Source organism: Pelophylax lessonae, assembly GCF_965119305.1.
Source record: "Pelophylax lessonae genome assembly, chromosome: 5".
Classification (NCBI taxonomy): Eukaryota; Metazoa; Chordata; class Amphibia; order Anura; family Ranidae; genus Pelophylax; species Pelophylax lessonae.
In genome coordinates, this window is record NC_138772.1 from 130,468,464 (window position 1) to 130,485,302 (window position 16,839).

The following is a 16,839-nucleotide window of genomic DNA, read 5'->3' on the forward strand; positions in this document are numbered from 1 at the left end:
ACAGTTTTGTACACATCTGTCAGAATCGACGGGCGGTACACACAGCTGGTTCTGCAAAGGAAAATGTACACTATATAAAAGAAGTAGGGCACAGCTGCGTCCAGGGCCAGCAGAATTTACAAGTGTAAACGCATATACATGCATGAAGTCATTGGAAGAACACATCTAAGACCTTGTTCACACGAGGCCCATGTATGCTGTTATTAATAGGCTGTTTTTTCTGCTTCCCTGTCCAGCAGGTGCTATGTGCAAGAATCCTAGTCGGGTCTGTTAGGACGCAGCTGCTGCACAGTAGTGATTGGCTTGGGTGTGATCGGATCGTACCCGCCAGGAAGCCATCACTGAATACCAACAATCATAGGCAGTGAGACATTTCCCGTCCCACAGCTGCACATATACACACTGCCTATTATTGTCGGTGTGCCGTGACGGCTTCTTGGTGGGTACAATCTGAACACGCTACACGCCTGAGCCCATCATTATTGCACAGACTCAGCCTCTTAATGTGATAATGTACAGGTCAGTGGTTCCAAATCAGAGAGTGTGCCTTTGGGGCCACTCACCTGCATCCACACATCTGTCACATTAGGGTGAGTGGTTGAGTCCATGCAGTTACAGCGTCTTAATAGCTGCTTGCACGTAGCACTTGCTGGCTAGGAACACCCACAAAAATGGCCCGTTCACAATCTATGGGCCTTGTGAACGAAGCATAAACACAAGTACTTTAGGTGCGTATCTAAAGCCCCGTACACACGTACCGATGGTCGGCTTACAAATGTTCCTCTTTTCTCCCCGGGATGTCGGTGTCTGCTGAAAAGTGCAAAGACAGCACAAGGACAGCACAAGAATTTTGTCCGCCGACTGCAGAAGTGATGTCATGTAATGGTTAACTTTCCCTGTGTTTTCTATTTTCTGAGCATGCCCAGTCTTGCAAATCTGCGGTCTGTCGGCCGAATTGTGTACTGACAGGCGAACAATCGTCCGTTCTGGTGTCGGCATACAAATATTTTCATGTTTGCACGAAAGACTTTTGTCCGCGGATTGTGCGCAGACATCTGTCGGAGGCACCATACTAACACACGTACAATCGGCAGATCCTTCGTCCACCGACGTTTGTATGCCGACGATCGGTACGTGTGTACGGGCCTTTACACAGAGTCTTCTGCTAGATCTGCATTCCAAGCAGACTGAAGCCTTAGGCAGGCCATAGGTTATGCAATTTTCTTTCCTTCAACCGTGCACTGACTGTGTTGATGGGGGAATCCCTCCTGCAGCGCTTATTGTGTTATGACAGCAGGGAGCCTTCCTCACCTGCAGAATGCAATGATCACTATTGGCAACTATAGCCATCAGCCATGATCGGGCTAAAAAAACAAATACTCTGGATCATTGGATTGACTTACAGTGATTTTAAAGGACAAATTTTTATTAAAAAAAACAAATATGTTATACCCACCTGCTCTGAGCAGCCCCTGATTCTCCTCTTCTCTGATCCCTTGCTGGCGTTACGTGCCCCTCCCCCTTGCCGAATGCCCCTATACCAAGCCACTTGCTGTGGGGGCACTTGTGCATGCTCGCTCCCGAGCCGGCTCTCTGTGTCCATAAGCTCCCAGCCCACTGGCTGTGATTGACAGCAGCGGGAGCCAATGGCTCCTACTGCTTCATCTAGGCAAATAAAGAGGGAGAGACCCAGGAGAGCCTCAGGTCTCGTACACATCGCTGGATCAAGTTCGGGCTTAGGTAAGTATTAGGGGGGGCTGAGGGGGGAGCTGCACACTGAAGGTTTTTACCTTCATGCATAGAATGCATGAAGGTAAAAACCCTTAGCCTTTGCAACCACTTTAAATACAACCAGCCTGCCCATAGACAGATGAATATTTGGCTGGTTCAGCAGCATCCGTCTATGAATGTCTTTACATCTGTCCACTGAAAAGCTTTGTAGCAGAGGTGCATTGAATTTACTGTATATAACCTCATTCACATGGATGCAAAGAATGGCACGCTCAGATCCATACAACTTTTTTTTTCTTAATAGATGTAAATGCAGATCTCATTATAGCTAATATGCCCATGCACTTGACAGTGTTTAGCTACCTATTCTAGATTTAAGAAAAAAATAAATCCCAAATCCTGCCTTTAGAGACAAACCTATTCACATATTTTACACGTATACACATGTATGGCCCTGAGCCCATGCAACATAAGTTTCAGCATCTTTCCTCTGCTGGAAAGGCCCAGTTGCTGTGTAAAGCCTCCTATAGTGCCTTGAAAAAGTATTCATACCCCTTGACTTTTTCCCTATTTTGTCATGTTAACTTACAACCAAAAATATAAATGTATTTTATTGGGATTTTATGTGATAGACCAACACAAAGTGGCACATAATTGTAAAGTAGAAGGAAAATAATAAATGGTTTTCAACATTTTTTACTAATAAATATGTGAAAAGTCAATACTTTGTAGAACCACCTTTCACTGCAATTACAGCTGCAATTCCTTTTGGGGATGTCTCTACCAGCTTTGCACGTCTAGGGAGTTAGGGTCCTTTCACACGAGCTATCCTATCAGATCCGCCTGTCAGTTTTTTTAGGCGGATCTGATCGGATCCTCCATGCATCCCTATGGGGCAGTCAGCGGAGATATGTCCGCTGACACCGGCTGCCATCCGCATCCGATCCTGTCCGTGAAATCCGGACGGATGGAAACCCTATTTTCCATCCGTCCAGGTGATCGGATGGGATCAGATGAGAGCGGGCAGGCGGTCCGCTCTCATCCGATTCCCCCATAGAGATGCATGGGGCTCTGACACCTCCCTCTCCGCACACAGAGCGGAGGGGGAGGTGTCACCTGCCTGCTCAGCGGGGATCAGTGTATCGAATCCCCCACTGAGCAGCATGGATCCGCCTACGGAGGCGAACCGTGTGAAAGAAGCCTTACATTTTTGCCCATTCTTCTTTGTAAAATAGCTCAAGCTCTATCAGATTGGATGGAGAGTGCCTGTGAGCAGCATTTTTCAAGTCTTGCCACAGATTCTCAATTGGATTTAGTTCTGGACTTTGACTCAAAATCATGTGTTTTGTATTGCAACTTTACAGTGCGACTTGATGCGATTTTGTTATGAATTTGGCTATGATCAATGATCTATGTGATCGTTTTGTTTGTGCTCTACAAACTCACTAGACGTGCAGAATGGAAATGTGTTAAGTTTCTTCCTTTTTTAACAAATTCCAAATTTTCAGCTTCAAATTCTGTATGAAGAATAGTTGTTTGTTTAGGGGCAGACTGAGAAGCCGGCCGCTGCATCCTTAGGCTACATTCACACCTGAGCGTAGCGTTTTTCGCGCGTTTTTTACCGCGATTTTACCGCGATTTTTGCGGCGTTTTTTACCGCGATTTTACCGCGATTTTTACCGCGATTTTTGTGCAGGCGTTTTTAGATTGAATAGAGATCAATGGAAAACGCCTGTAATCTGCCCAAAAAGAAGCTCATGTACTTTTTTGAGCGTTGGGCGTTTTGTATACAGCGTCAAAACGCTCAGATGTGAACAGGGGCCATTGAAATGAATAGGATTTGTCTTGTTGGGCGTTTTGAGAGCTGATCCTAGAGCAGAAAAACGCCCCAAAAACGCCCCAAAACGCCTAGATGTGAACGGAGCCTTAATCAACAGGTTTCCCCACTGACGGCTGAATGTAAACAAACGAATGCCTGCAATGAAAAATATAGGAAAACAACAACCAAATTAAAAAAAAAAAATAGTGCGGGGGTCCCCCCCAAAACCCATACCAAACCCTTATCCAAACATGCAGCCCCGGCAGGTCAGAAAAGGGGGAACGAGCGACAGCCTCCCCCGAACAATACCAGGCCACATGCCCTCAACATGGGGGGGGGGGGGTTACTTTAGGGCAGGCGTTTTTTTGGCGTGGGGTTCCCCTTAAAATATATATCAGACCCCAGGGCTGTTTTTTTCATTTATTTTTTATTGCTGGCATTCTTTTCACAAGTTGCATGTATATCATGCAGGTGCAGCTTTTGAAGGTTTACATTGAAGTCTATGGCCCTCAAAACGCATAAAAGTCAGGAACTACTTTAAAGTCACTGGGACTTGAAGTCACACAGATATTAACGGTACTCATTGGGAAAAATGGGGTGCGACTTGTCATGCGACTTTGTGGTCCAAAGTCGCGTGACAGGTTGCACGAGTGTGAATGGAGCCCAAGGCACGTTAAGAAGGAATGATGATGCCTTGTCTAAAGCTCTGCTGGCTTTGTACACTCACCCGGTGCAGCAATATTACAACAAGCATTCAGACAAAGCCTTAGGGGAGATTTACTAAAACTGGTGTACACAGAATCTGGTGCAGCGGTGCATAGTAACCAATCAGCTGTTAACTTCAGCTTGTTCAATTAGGCTTTGAAATAAAAGCTAGAAGCTGATTGGTTACCATACAGAGCTGCACCAGATTCTGTGTGCACCAGTTTTAGTAAATCTCCCTCTTTGTGTTTTCCCCTGAATAATGTTCGAGGCCAGATACAGCGGCCATCGTAATCTGTGACTCTATTCTTTGTTCAGCAGCAATGAGCACTACTGTAAACTGTTTTCTTTTCAGTGCAGTCAATCCTGAGTTCTGCCAAAGTCTCCCAAGCTGTATTGGTTTTTTCTCCCTGTTTTTTCTTGTTTTTTTTATTTCTGTTAAAAGCTCACTCAAGTAAAAGTAGAAATGTTATGAAGCATTACATTTAACTGCACAGTATAAAAAAAGGTTTCATGTAAATTATTTTTTAAACTTATTTTCAGCCAGAACATTTTGTTTTGGATAGAGTAAAGGAGGTTAGAACCTCTTCCAGGCTTTTATTGTTGTATGCATCCCCGTAGGTAGACCCCTGCTCACTTTGTGTCTCAGGAACAGAAAATGATGGGAAACTTCCTCAATGGGGACAGTGAGAAAATCAAAAATATTTTTATTAGTAAGGTTGGGAAAGGTTAGAACCTCAATTTGGTTTTTTTTTTTAAACTGCTGCCTGTGTTTCCTTTCATTGAAACAACCCTTCTAATGCTCAAAGCCAAAAAAAGTTTTTTTTCTGGAGTTGGGATTTTAATAGTGAATAACATGCACATACTGTATATCACATGATCCTCTTATTTTATTTTGCTCTCATTGTGACTAATGTAGGACTTTTATGTTAATTGTTGTTTTTTTTTTTTTTTTTTTTTCAAGAATTGTTGGTGAAGATGATGGAGGAAAACTTTTTACTCCAGAAGAATATGAGGAATACAAGAAAACAGTACTTCCAATTCGAATACAAAACAGATTATTTGTCAGCTGGAGATCACCAACCGGAATCGACTGTAAACTGGTGGGACCTGAGACCCCCTGCTTTTGCACACACAGGTAAAGGTATCCAGTATCTAGTTCAGCCTTTCTCAACCTTTTTACCCCAGGGAAACCCTTGAAATAATTTTCAGGGCATGGGAAACCCCTGCTAAAACCAATTAGTGGGAAAATGGCTCTTACATTGGGGGTCAGTAAGAAGAATGCCCCCCCCCCCCCAGAGACAGTGAAAAAGATCCTGGATATCATAGTGCTTGCTCTGCCAACTGTCATTGACTTTGGAACTGTGCAGGCACAATTAAATGGGAGGTCAATCAGCCACAGCTAAAGGAACGCCTGAGAAACTCTAGAGGAACCCTAGGATTCCACAGAACTTCGCTTTAGAATGGCTGATTTAGATATTATATTGGGTTATAAAGCCGGAAATACATTGAGTGATTTTACTTCCTGCAACCACGGGTTGCAGGAAAAAAAATCGCTCAGTTCCCTCTTCAACACAGTCAGTGTTGATACGTAATCCCTCCAGTGGAGCTATTGTGTTCTCCTGGCGGAGGAGGGGAGCTGTTCCCGCTGGAACTATAACAGCCGCTAGCAATAATCGCATGTAAAATCCAACAGGCTGACTGTACCTAAGTTGATTGATCAATCAACTTGAGCCTGCCCATGCATGGTTCGAATCTCAGCTGAACCCCCCTAGATTCGAACTGTCTATGGCTGGCTTACATCTGGCCCGATTGACACACATGTTTGCTGTTTAGTTTATTTGAATTTACATCATGCATAGGACTGCAGAAACTTTCTTTGAAAAGTTTAGGATCATTTCTGGAGCACCCCTTTAGTATTAATGACTGTATAAAGTGCATATTTTACAAAGGTAAGACAAATCAAATCAATGAAATATATGGAAAAACATGATAACGACCCCAAACACACTACCAAGACACTGCCTTACTGAAGAAGCTGAGGGTAAAGGTGATGCACTGGCCAAGCATCTGTCCAGACCTAAACACCCTATCGAGCATCTGTGGGGCATCCTTAAACGGAAGGTGGAGGAGCGCAGGGTGATGTTGTCATGGGGGAGTGGAAGAGGACTCCAGTGGCAACCTGTGAAGCTCTGGTGAACTCCATGCCCAAGAGGGTTAAGGCAATGCTGGAAAATAATGGTGGCCACACAAAATATTGATACTTTGGGCCCAATTTGGACATTTTCACTTAAGGGTGTACTCACTTTTGTTGCCAGCGGTTTAGACATTAATGGCTGTGTGTTGAGTTATTTTGAGGGGACACTTATACAAGCTGTATACTCACTACTTTACATTGTAGCAAAGTGTCATTTCTTCATGTTGTCACATGAAAAAATACGATAAAATATTTTCAAAAATGTGAGGGGTGCACTCACTTTTGTGAGATACTGTAGGTTTTTCTTATTGCTCAGCTATATACTACAGTAAAATACCCACCGTTCTACCCCCACCAATAATCACATAAATATCACACACATCAAAATTGATATCAAATATTTACTGATAAACTGTGCAACCCAAAATCAATGTGCAGCAAATCAATGTGACCACACACCTTAGTAACAACATGTAAATATCATGTATTTGTATTGATTTATATATTACAATTCACATCAATAAAATTAAAATAAAACTCAAAAGCAGTCTCTCTAATTTGTGTCTCCCATATGACAAAACACCAAAGTGATTAATTGAATGTGCCTTTTCTTTTCCAAATCTTCACCTCCTCAGTGTCAAAGTGCTCAATCCAGCGTACTCTCCACTATTTGGAGGTGGAATGGCACAGTGAATGAATCACTTTAGTTATGTGATTACTGGCGAGGGTAATCATTAATCAGTAATGTCATTTCTGGTGGGGGATAGCGCTGAGTATTTTGATGCAATTTCTTCTGATTATCCAGGGGGGATGATTCAACCTAGCAGCTTTGCGGATTTGTATAGGGAATTCGGGTAGCGCAGGGTGATTTTTTGATATATTAAATATATAAAACAGTACATGCCGTCAGTTTGTGTGGGAGAGTAGATGCTATTGTACAGTGAATGCATACTACTAGCACACTGCTATTCATGAGATGTAACTTCATATCCTTTCCATTTTATAGCTAGGCAATATCGATGAGGCAGAGAGCTGCCCAGGGACGCTGATAGGGGTGTATAGCCAGTCCTCCTATATGGGTCTGGGCCCAGCAGTCATGTGGCAAGCAAAGGAAGAAGTTGGGATGTCAGTGAAGTTGGCAGAAGGAAAATGGAGCGGGATGATGCTGGTGAGGTTGGCTGGGGAGGTGGATCGGCAGGAGTGGACAGGGAGAAGGAAGGAGGACTCAACCCTTCCTACACTGATCACACACTGAGCAGGAAGACTGGTGAGTGCGGGACATGATCAGCGCATTATTTGGAATCTTTATCACATTGCCTGGGACTGATTACCAGTGCCAGGACAAGGTCATCTAGAGCCCAGAGCGAACATTCCAAACTGCGCCCCCCCCCAAGATGTATGAGCATTATGCGTCAGCAAAAATTCCCCCCACCCCAAAAAAAAATGAAAGATTGAACACAAATCTGCATGCCTAAGCATAGATTCCACCCCCCTGCTGAAATACCCCCTCCCAGCTCAAATCTTTGCACCTCATTCCTCAACCCCCCAACACAAATGCCCCCCACCCCTCATAGTACAAATAAACTCTCCCTCAAATTTTCCCTCCGAGTATACATCCTCTCCTCCTTTCTACTCCAAATCCCCACTACAGCACAAATTCCCCCTCCTAGTTTAAATACTCTCCCCCCCCCCCAAAATGTTTCCTTCCTAGCACTCCCCAATCATCCTTAATAGCACAAGTTCTTCCCCCCCCCAACAAAAAAATTCCCCGCCCCCCCACCATATCCACTCTAGCACAAACCCCCCAAATCCCCCCCTACTACCACAAATCCTCTTCTCTTACCCCAACACAAATCCCCCTAAATCACCACTCCCAGCACTTACACTCAAATTTCCCCTCGTAGAACAATTCTTACCCGCTGACGCCCCCCCAAATTACACCTCCAAACACAAATACCCTCCCCCATCTCCTCACAGTGCCCCCCACCTCACATGATGCCACAGTGCCCAGGGCAGCCACCCCTCCTCCCCACCCTTTGTCCCGGCCCTGTGAATCACTATGGGGTAAACTCATGTGGCAGACAGAAGAAGAAGCTGGGTTGTCACTTTAGTTGGCAGAGGGGAGGATTCTGAGGTGTGATGGAGGGAATGGCAGAGGTGAGCAGGGAGAAGCCTGGAGGACTGCATTGATCACATGCTGCGTAGAAAGACTGTTGAGCGCAGGACATGATCAGTATATATGGGATCTCCATCACATTGCCATTGTGATCTCCATGACATTATTGGGAAACCTAAGAAGGGAACCCATCTTTCCTTCCTCTTTCCTTCATTTTCCTTCCTCTTCACCTCTTATTTCCCACTCATCTTTCTTCTTCTGTAGTAACTGTACATACAACTACTAGCTGCTATATAGTTGAGAATCCCCTTGAACCACTTGATTCACCTTGTTAGGCTTTTATGGAGTCCTTGAATCATCAGTTCTGTTTGCATTTGTTTCATTAAAACCTGGTTTGCAGTTTTTCACTGTCTAATATGAAGAAGAAGAAGAGGGCGTCCCTCGAGGTCCAGGGTGTGCCTTCTTGGACTTGTTGAACGCACTCGGGTCTTGCAAATTTTATGGCCCTTCCTACCGCATTTTATCCTTTTGTCCTACTTATTCTTATGTAATATACAGCGCTGCATCCCTAATAACATGTTTTCATCCCGTTGGCTCTGTTCATTATTTCCCTGAAAAAAATAAACATTTTATGTGTGAAAAAATAGTTCTGATCAGCCAATAACCTTTATTGTGTTAAACCATAAATGCTTGATTTCTCTGTGCTTTAAAGCTGCTGCTTGTCTTTTAGGTACAAACAACATAAGACAGATTTTAAGGAGCTTCCTAAAGAGCACCCCATTCACTTGCCTTGTAAAGTCAGTAAATGCCAGTGCAAGTCTTATCACTATGTCCCTCTGAATGGGACGCAGCCTATTCGCTGCAGGTGCAAGCACTATGCTGATGACCACAGTCCGGCCGGATCCTACCACTGCACCAAATGTAAGTGTTTTATTCCTGTTATCTAATCTTATCCAAAGCCTTCATGGGGTTATGTAGTTCTGTCCATTTCTTTTTTTCCATAAGATGGAAAATCACTTTATAGGTATGCCAGCTTTTCTGTGTGTAAAATGAAAAAGACAAAAAATAATTCTCTTCCCTTCCTGATTATAGCAGGTTAGTAGGTTTCATGTTTTGTAACTATAACAATTTGTCAGAAAATCATTTATTTGTTTTTAAGTCTGCCTGTCTGAACTCCATATTTTTGAAATACAAAGAGGGATTTTTTTCTACTTTTGCAGTCAAATTTGAGAAAACCTCACTATGTTTGTAATGTGTTCTCATTTAGCATACCTAAAACATATATAACTTTTATTAAAAAAATGCTTTTTAGTTGTTCGTTTAAAGCAGGCCTTTGGGACCAACTGTAAGCTACTGTATTAATATACAATTACCATACAATACAAGCCCTGAGATCTTTAACCTATTGTTAGGACAGATAGTGCTCAGACCTAGTTTACAAATGATAATGAGATCTGGCAGGCCAGTGCAGACAGGGATATTTTTGGTAAACCTTAACTCCTCCCTAATATTACATAGTAGAGGGAAACTACAACTACAGTTTTACTGTTTGCAGAAAAGAGCATTTTTTTAAAGCCTGACTCCATGCAAAAAAAAAATGTTCCCCATGCAGTGGGGCTGTGGCCACGCTGCACAGGTCAAGTGGTCATTTTGTCTAGAGGTGAGCAGAAAGCTTATACTCACCCGATCCTCCGGAAAACAGTGCTCCCCAGCTGTCCAACTGTTTGTGGTCTATTGAATCCGCTTTGGGCATGATGACGTCAGGAACAGCCCACTGCACAAGACCGCTAGACTGTGTGGGGCAGGAGCCGCAGGGATCAGTCTTGTGCTCGGAAGATTGGAGATTCAGGTAAGAATATCTCTGCTCCTCTATCCCCTAGAAAAAAAAAGAGCCGTTAACCCATGCAGTGCAGGCACAGCCCCACTGCATGGGGAAAACATTTTTTGGCTGGAGGTGGGCTTTAAATATTTTAATTTTTACTGTGTGCTTTGTGAGTGTAACAAGTATATAGTGTAGGTGTTATCCCAATTTGGCTGCAAAACTGGAAATATACTTTAAAGTGGCAATAGACATTAGATTTGGTGATTACAGCCTCATGTGGTGACAGATCTCACGTCTGTAGACACTGACAGAGTATGCCAGACCACCTCAGCTCTCTGCTATTCAACAAAATAAGGAGGGACCTTGTTGGATAGTTGTCGCTTATTCATATTATTATTCCTTAAGATAAGCTAAAAGTCAGGGGCATCTGGGAGCGTCCTGGTCTTTATACACATACATGCTTCAGACATCTGATTGTGTGTGTTCACGTTACAGTCTGAAAATCATTTTCTGAACAACAGCTCTAAGGGCTGGTTCACACTGATGCGATGCGGGAACCCTTCGAACCACTGCGGGTTCCCGCATCGCACCTGACTTGCAGGCAGTTCACACTGCCATATGTGAACTGCTGGGAGTGTCAATACAAAGTTAATGACACCCCCAAATTAGTTTGCATATCGCAGTGTGAACTGTCAACTTGGACAGTAATCGGATCGTATGGGTGTGAACACCTTTGCAATCTGATTCTGATGTGGACCAAAAAAAGGGTTCTGCACGACTTTGGTCCAAATGCGATGCGAATTCAGCCATAAATCTGTATGGCTGACATCGCATTGCAAAGACATTGCATGTCATATGCACAGCAGTGCAGTGCGAATCACATACAATGTCTTCTATCGTACCAGTGTGAACCGGCCCTTAACTGGACATCCAACCAAACTTTACCAGACATGCTTTGTTTTTTATCTGATTGATGTGCAATTCAATCACAACAACCAAATCCACAAACGAATAGCCATAACTTTCCTTCTGATCGATTTGGGCTCAATTTAGATTGGCGTTGATTAAATTGAGTTCATTGGCTAAAGTGGAAAATGATTGATCGTTTTTCAGCGATGGGCAGCACTTAGATACTATGTTTATGAATTTGTATTTCGATCAATCAGATTACATGAAGGAAACAGAAATGCGTTCAATAACTTATGATCGTAAGTTACGGACCTATCTTAAAGTGGAACTATACTCACCTTGGCTCCACAATACGGCATCCCCGAGCTCCACGCTTGGCTGCAGACATTTTCGATTGGCCGGCTTCTAGGTCTCGATTGCCGACTGCTTTCAGTGGCCGGGTGGGGATGATGCATGCACGGGAGTTTAATCATATTCAGGCATTGGCAGATTTGTACATGCGGACAGGCAGGTAAGTAACTTTAATGCAGAAATGCTAAATTCCTGCCTCTTCGTCCATTTTTAATTTCGGCATAAAATTTCACTTTATCTACCTTTCTGAATCCACTCCCCCTTGTGTCATATTGATCAAATGGGTTGTTGACTATAGATCGGATGTTCTTATTGGCAAGATTTATCAGAAAATAAATATATTATTTATTGTCATGTTATTAGAAAATCTACCCTTCAAAGTTTCTATTCTATTTATTTATTTTTTTTCAAACAAATTTTATTCGAAGTAAGCATAATGTACAATGCAATAGGTTTCTATTTCTACTTAATGTTTAAAACGTGGTGATTCTACCAGTATTTCTGGCTGACCATGAGAAGCATGGAAGCAGATCTGTGCTGCCGTGGTCATTTTTCATCCCTGCGATCACGACTGGAAGTTACAGGACGCTGTGCCGAGGCAAAGCATGCCTGTATCTCTCATGGTCAATTGTTAAGCCATGGCCCTTCATTTTAGAAAGAGTGAACTCTTCCTTTCACATACACAGTGGGTAAGATCCCCTTCTCATCTGTAGATTACATCATGGACAGTGGGTGGGCGGGCGATGGGTGAAATTATGTCACACTGCAGGCTGACTGGTGAGTGGTTTAACAATAAACAGCAGGTGGTCAGGATTATGTGACGGCTAGATGGGTTTACATCATACACAGTGGGAAATAACTTCCCCGTCTGTGTGTGCGATGTTCCACAACCTGCAGCATTTTTGACAGAGGGGCTCCAAAAAAAGTGGATTGGCTATACTCATGCTCAGGTTAAAAAAACTGGGATTTATCATGTAAAATCTGAAATAGTGATTCTAATTTTAACCCATATAAAGCCTAGTACACACTAGTAGTTTATTTTTCTTTCTGTTCAACCCAGCAGGGCTGAACAAAAATAAACTGACAGCTCCAGAGGAGCCGCTGTACTAACGATCCGTTAGTACAGCGATCCCCCCTGCTGTGCTATTGTGTTCTGACAGGGGGACGGCCCCCCTGCTAGAACACTCCTGTCAGTGCTCTTAGTCATTTGCTGGTCGGCAGACTTTTTTTTGGTCATGCCCCATCGGCATGGGCTGGCTTTTGTTGGACTGGCTGCAGGACACATAGTTCCGGCATTCAGCCTGTGTGTACTAGGCTAAAGGAGCACAGATTTATGGAATTTATTTGGTTACTTTGGTTAACAAGAAGCATATCGATTATTTTGCCCACCAATATACAGTGCCTTGCAAAAGTATTCACCCCCGTGGCATTTTTAAATGAGTTTTGCTGTTGTGCTATGTTCTTTCCATTTGGTTATGATAGATTTGATGGTGCTCCTGGGGATCATCAAAAAAGGTGTGTGTATATGTAATGACAGATCGTGTGACACTTAAATTGCACACACGTGGACATCATTTCACTAATTATGTGATTTCTGAAGGTAATTGGTTGCACCAGAGCTTTTTATGGGCTTCATAACAAAGGGGATTTCTAATTTCTAATTTTATGTTTATATTTTTCTCATTTCACTTCACCAACTTAGACTATTGTGTTCTGATCCATCACATAAAATTCAGATTAACAAAACATTGAACTTAAGGCTGTAATGTAACAAAATAGGTAAGAAGTCAAGGGGTTGAATACTTTTACAAGGCACTGTATACCCTTAACAAAAATGCAGTATTAGGAGCATATGACCAAGGACATTCTGAAGGTCGTCTTTGACTCAAGAAAGTGTATAACTCTATTCTTGCATGACCTTACTTATCTGGGAGAAAGCCAAATGTATATGATACATTCAGTTGTGTATGGTTATTAACCACTTAACGCAAACTGACGTAGGCCTACGTCGGCTGACTTTAAGTGGTTGTACCGGGATGATGCCTGTAGCTAGAGATAGCTAGAGGCATCATCCCGGTACCGTTGTTTACCGTTGTCCGGCGGTAAGGACCGATGCGGCTCGGGAGCCCCTCGATCGTTACCACAGCGAGCGGGAGGGGATGCCCCCCTCCCCTCCCGCTATCTTCTGCAGCTCTGCCCAGGTCCCCCGTCCCACCGGGAGACCCGAGCAACCAGCCGGCGCGTCCGCCAGCTGGATGGAGTCCCGATCTAAGTTGGATATGGCTTCGATCAGGTCTCCGATGACGTAACCCGGAGGCGGTGTCCATGACGTTGCATCCGGGTTACTCAGCTGCTAAAGGCGGCAGTTTCAAAAAGTGAATGTATTAAAAAATGCCGTTTTCGATGTTTTGAATACATGAAAGTGCAGTGGAGGGGTCTGGGGTCTTTTAGACCCTCGATTCCTCCATAAAGAGTACCTGTCACTGCATATTGCTGTCACAAGGGATGTTTACATTGCTTGTGACAGCAATAAAGTGATCAGATTTTTTATTTTTTAAAAACCTGTGTTAAAATTAAAAAAAAAAATAAAACAAATAGGAAAAAAAAAAAAAAATTTTAGCCACCCCCGTCGCCGTGAGCTCGCGCATGAAAGAAAACGTATATGGAAGTCGCGCCGCAAATGAAATGGCTGTTGCCGCGATTGCCAGAGCATGAGCAATAATTTAAAAAAAAAGAGCTACACTCTAACACTAAACTGGTAACCGTTAAAAATTTTTAAAGCGTTGCCTATGGAGATTTTTATTGACTGTAGTTTGTCGCCATTCCACGGGTGTGCGCAATTTTAACCGTAACATGTTGGGTATCTATTTACTCGATGTGACATCATCTTTTACAATATACAAAAAAAATGGGCTAACTTTATTGTTATGTTTTTTTAAATGCAGTGAAATGTGATTTTTCGTAACTTTTCCAAAAAAATGGCGTTTGAAAGACCGCTGTGCAAATACAGCGTGACAAAAAATATTGCAATGACCGCCATTTTATTCTCGAGAGTCTTTGCTAAAAAATATATATAATGTTTGGGGGTTCTAAGTAGTTTTCTAGCAAAAAATACTGATTTTAACTTGTAAACAAAAAGTGTCAAAAATAGGCTCAGTCTTGAAGTGGTTAAGGTGTGGAAGTGCTTACAGCTCTGATCTCTTCACACAGGCTCGGGCTGCGCAGGATTTCACAGTTCTTTCACATGTGGTTGTTCCCAGCCAGCATTTGCTCATGACACTGTGGTGGAGACAAAAGAAGAACGTCTAGCTCAGGGAAAACCCATTGGCCAAGATGTCCCTTACGCTGCTATGGGCGGCCTGACTGGCTTTAGCTCTCTTGCTGAAGGATACATGAGACTAGATGAAAGTGGGGTCGGTAAGTAAAGATTTATTTGAGGTTAGGATACATTTGAATTCTAAGTGTGATGGGACTACAGGTCACTTTGAATGAAAGTATGTTGAAATTTTGAGAAGTAATGTAGAATTCTAGACAGAGAGCCAAATACACAGTTGAAATACATATACGGTAAGTAAACGGTTTTACCAGCTAAAGTGATTGTAACTCTGATCAACCAGTCTTGTGACCCATCCAGCTCCACCAGTGAGCACAGCCTGGTCTTAGGTCTCCATGCAGAATGCATTGCAGTTAAAGCAGAGTTCCACCCTCGGAAAGTTTTTTTTTAATAAAAATACCCCCGGGACAGTCAGGGCTAGTGCATTCCTTAATGGATAGCCTCTGAACTGTCCCGGGTCGCACTTGCCTTTTAAGAAGAAATACTTACCTTGAAAATGTCTTGTCCAGCGCTGCCGTCTCCGGTGTGGGCAGCTGAAGCCAGCGCGTCCTCTTTGGCATCCTCTTCGTCCCAGAATGCCCTGCATCGGCCCCGCTCGTCATGTCCGGTGCAGGCACGTCATTCCTGCACAGCTTCTGGGCATGCCCAGAAGCTGTTTAGCAGTGAATGACATGCCTGCACCGGAACTGACGAGCGGGGCCGGTGCAGGCGCATTGATTCCTGGGAGCGATGACGCTCAGCTCCCAGGAATCAATGCAAGCAGGAAGTGACGGCGCTGGCCATGGCCGAAGAGAGAGGAACAGGAAGTAAGGCGAGTATATTTTCTTCTAAAACAAGTTAAGTAAAGAAAAAAAAAATGTTCGAATTATCCAATTGTTTTACAGGTGACAGAGAGAAAGAAGATGGCGAAAAAAGTTGTATTTTAGGGTGGAACTCCACTTTAATCACTTGCCGACCGCCGCACGACTATTTACTGCGGCGGTCAGCCCCTCACAGGCAGAGTGACGTAGGTCTACGTCGCTAGCCTGTGAGGGTCTAGGGAGCGAGCGCGCGCCCCCGGAGGCGCGCTCCCGCTCCCGAGTGGTCACGGACCCCCCCCGCGCATGTGACCGGCGGACCCGATGTCCGCCAGTCACTCAGCGATCGTCGGGGGAGAGGGAGAAAGTCAGGCGGCTAGTGTAAACAAGCCGCCTGTCATTCTCCCCTGTGTATGAATGATGATCATACGGTTCTACTATGTAGAACCGTTGATCACTGTTCATACATCTAAAGCCACAGCCAATCACAGTTAGAATCACGCCCCTAGGGACACACATAGCCCCTCCCTCTCAAAAAAAAGTTAACCCCTTCACTGCCAGTGTAATTTTACAGTAACAGTGCATATATATAGCACTGATTACTGTAGAAATGTCACTGGTAACCCCAAAAGTGTCAAAAATGTCAGTCAAGGGTCCGATCTGTCCGCCGCAATGTCGCAGTTCCGCAAAAAAATCGCAGATCGACGCCATTGCGCGTTAAAAAAAACAACAAAAATTACAAAAATCTTTCCCTTTGTTAGTAAACGCGATAACTTTTGCGCAAACCAATCAAAATACACTTTTTGTGATTTTTTTTTTTTTTTACCAAACATATGTAGCATAAAACAAATTGGCTGAAAATGTTAAAAAATTTTGATTTTTACATTTTTTTTTTGGAGAATTTCATATAAAAAAATGTGAAAAATATTGTTATTTTTGCAAAATTGACTCTCTTTTTTTGTTTATAGCGCATGATCAAAAAATCGCACAGGTGATCAAATACCACCAAAAGAAAGCTCTGTTTGTGGGAAAAAAAGGACGTCAAATTCGTTTGGGTACAG

The 16,839-nt window shown here is 43.4% G+C and overlaps 1 protein-coding gene across 1 annotated transcript in view; it reads left to right on the plus strand.

The window, feature by feature from the left end:
- The window catches only part of FAM221A (family with sequence similarity 221 member A), a 30,777-nt gene that overhangs the window by 2,778 nt on the left and 11,160 nt on the right, over window positions 1-16,839 (plus strand). Inside the window, exons 2-4 of the mRNA XM_082258513.1 lie at window positions 5,217-5,390; window positions 9,296-9,486; window positions 14,858-15,064. Coding sequence (XP_082114639.1) covers window positions 5,217-5,390; window positions 9,296-9,486; window positions 14,858-15,064 — 572 coding nt within the window. The remainder of the gene's footprint in view (window positions 1-5,216; window positions 5,391-9,295; window positions 9,487-14,857; window positions 15,065-16,839) is intronic.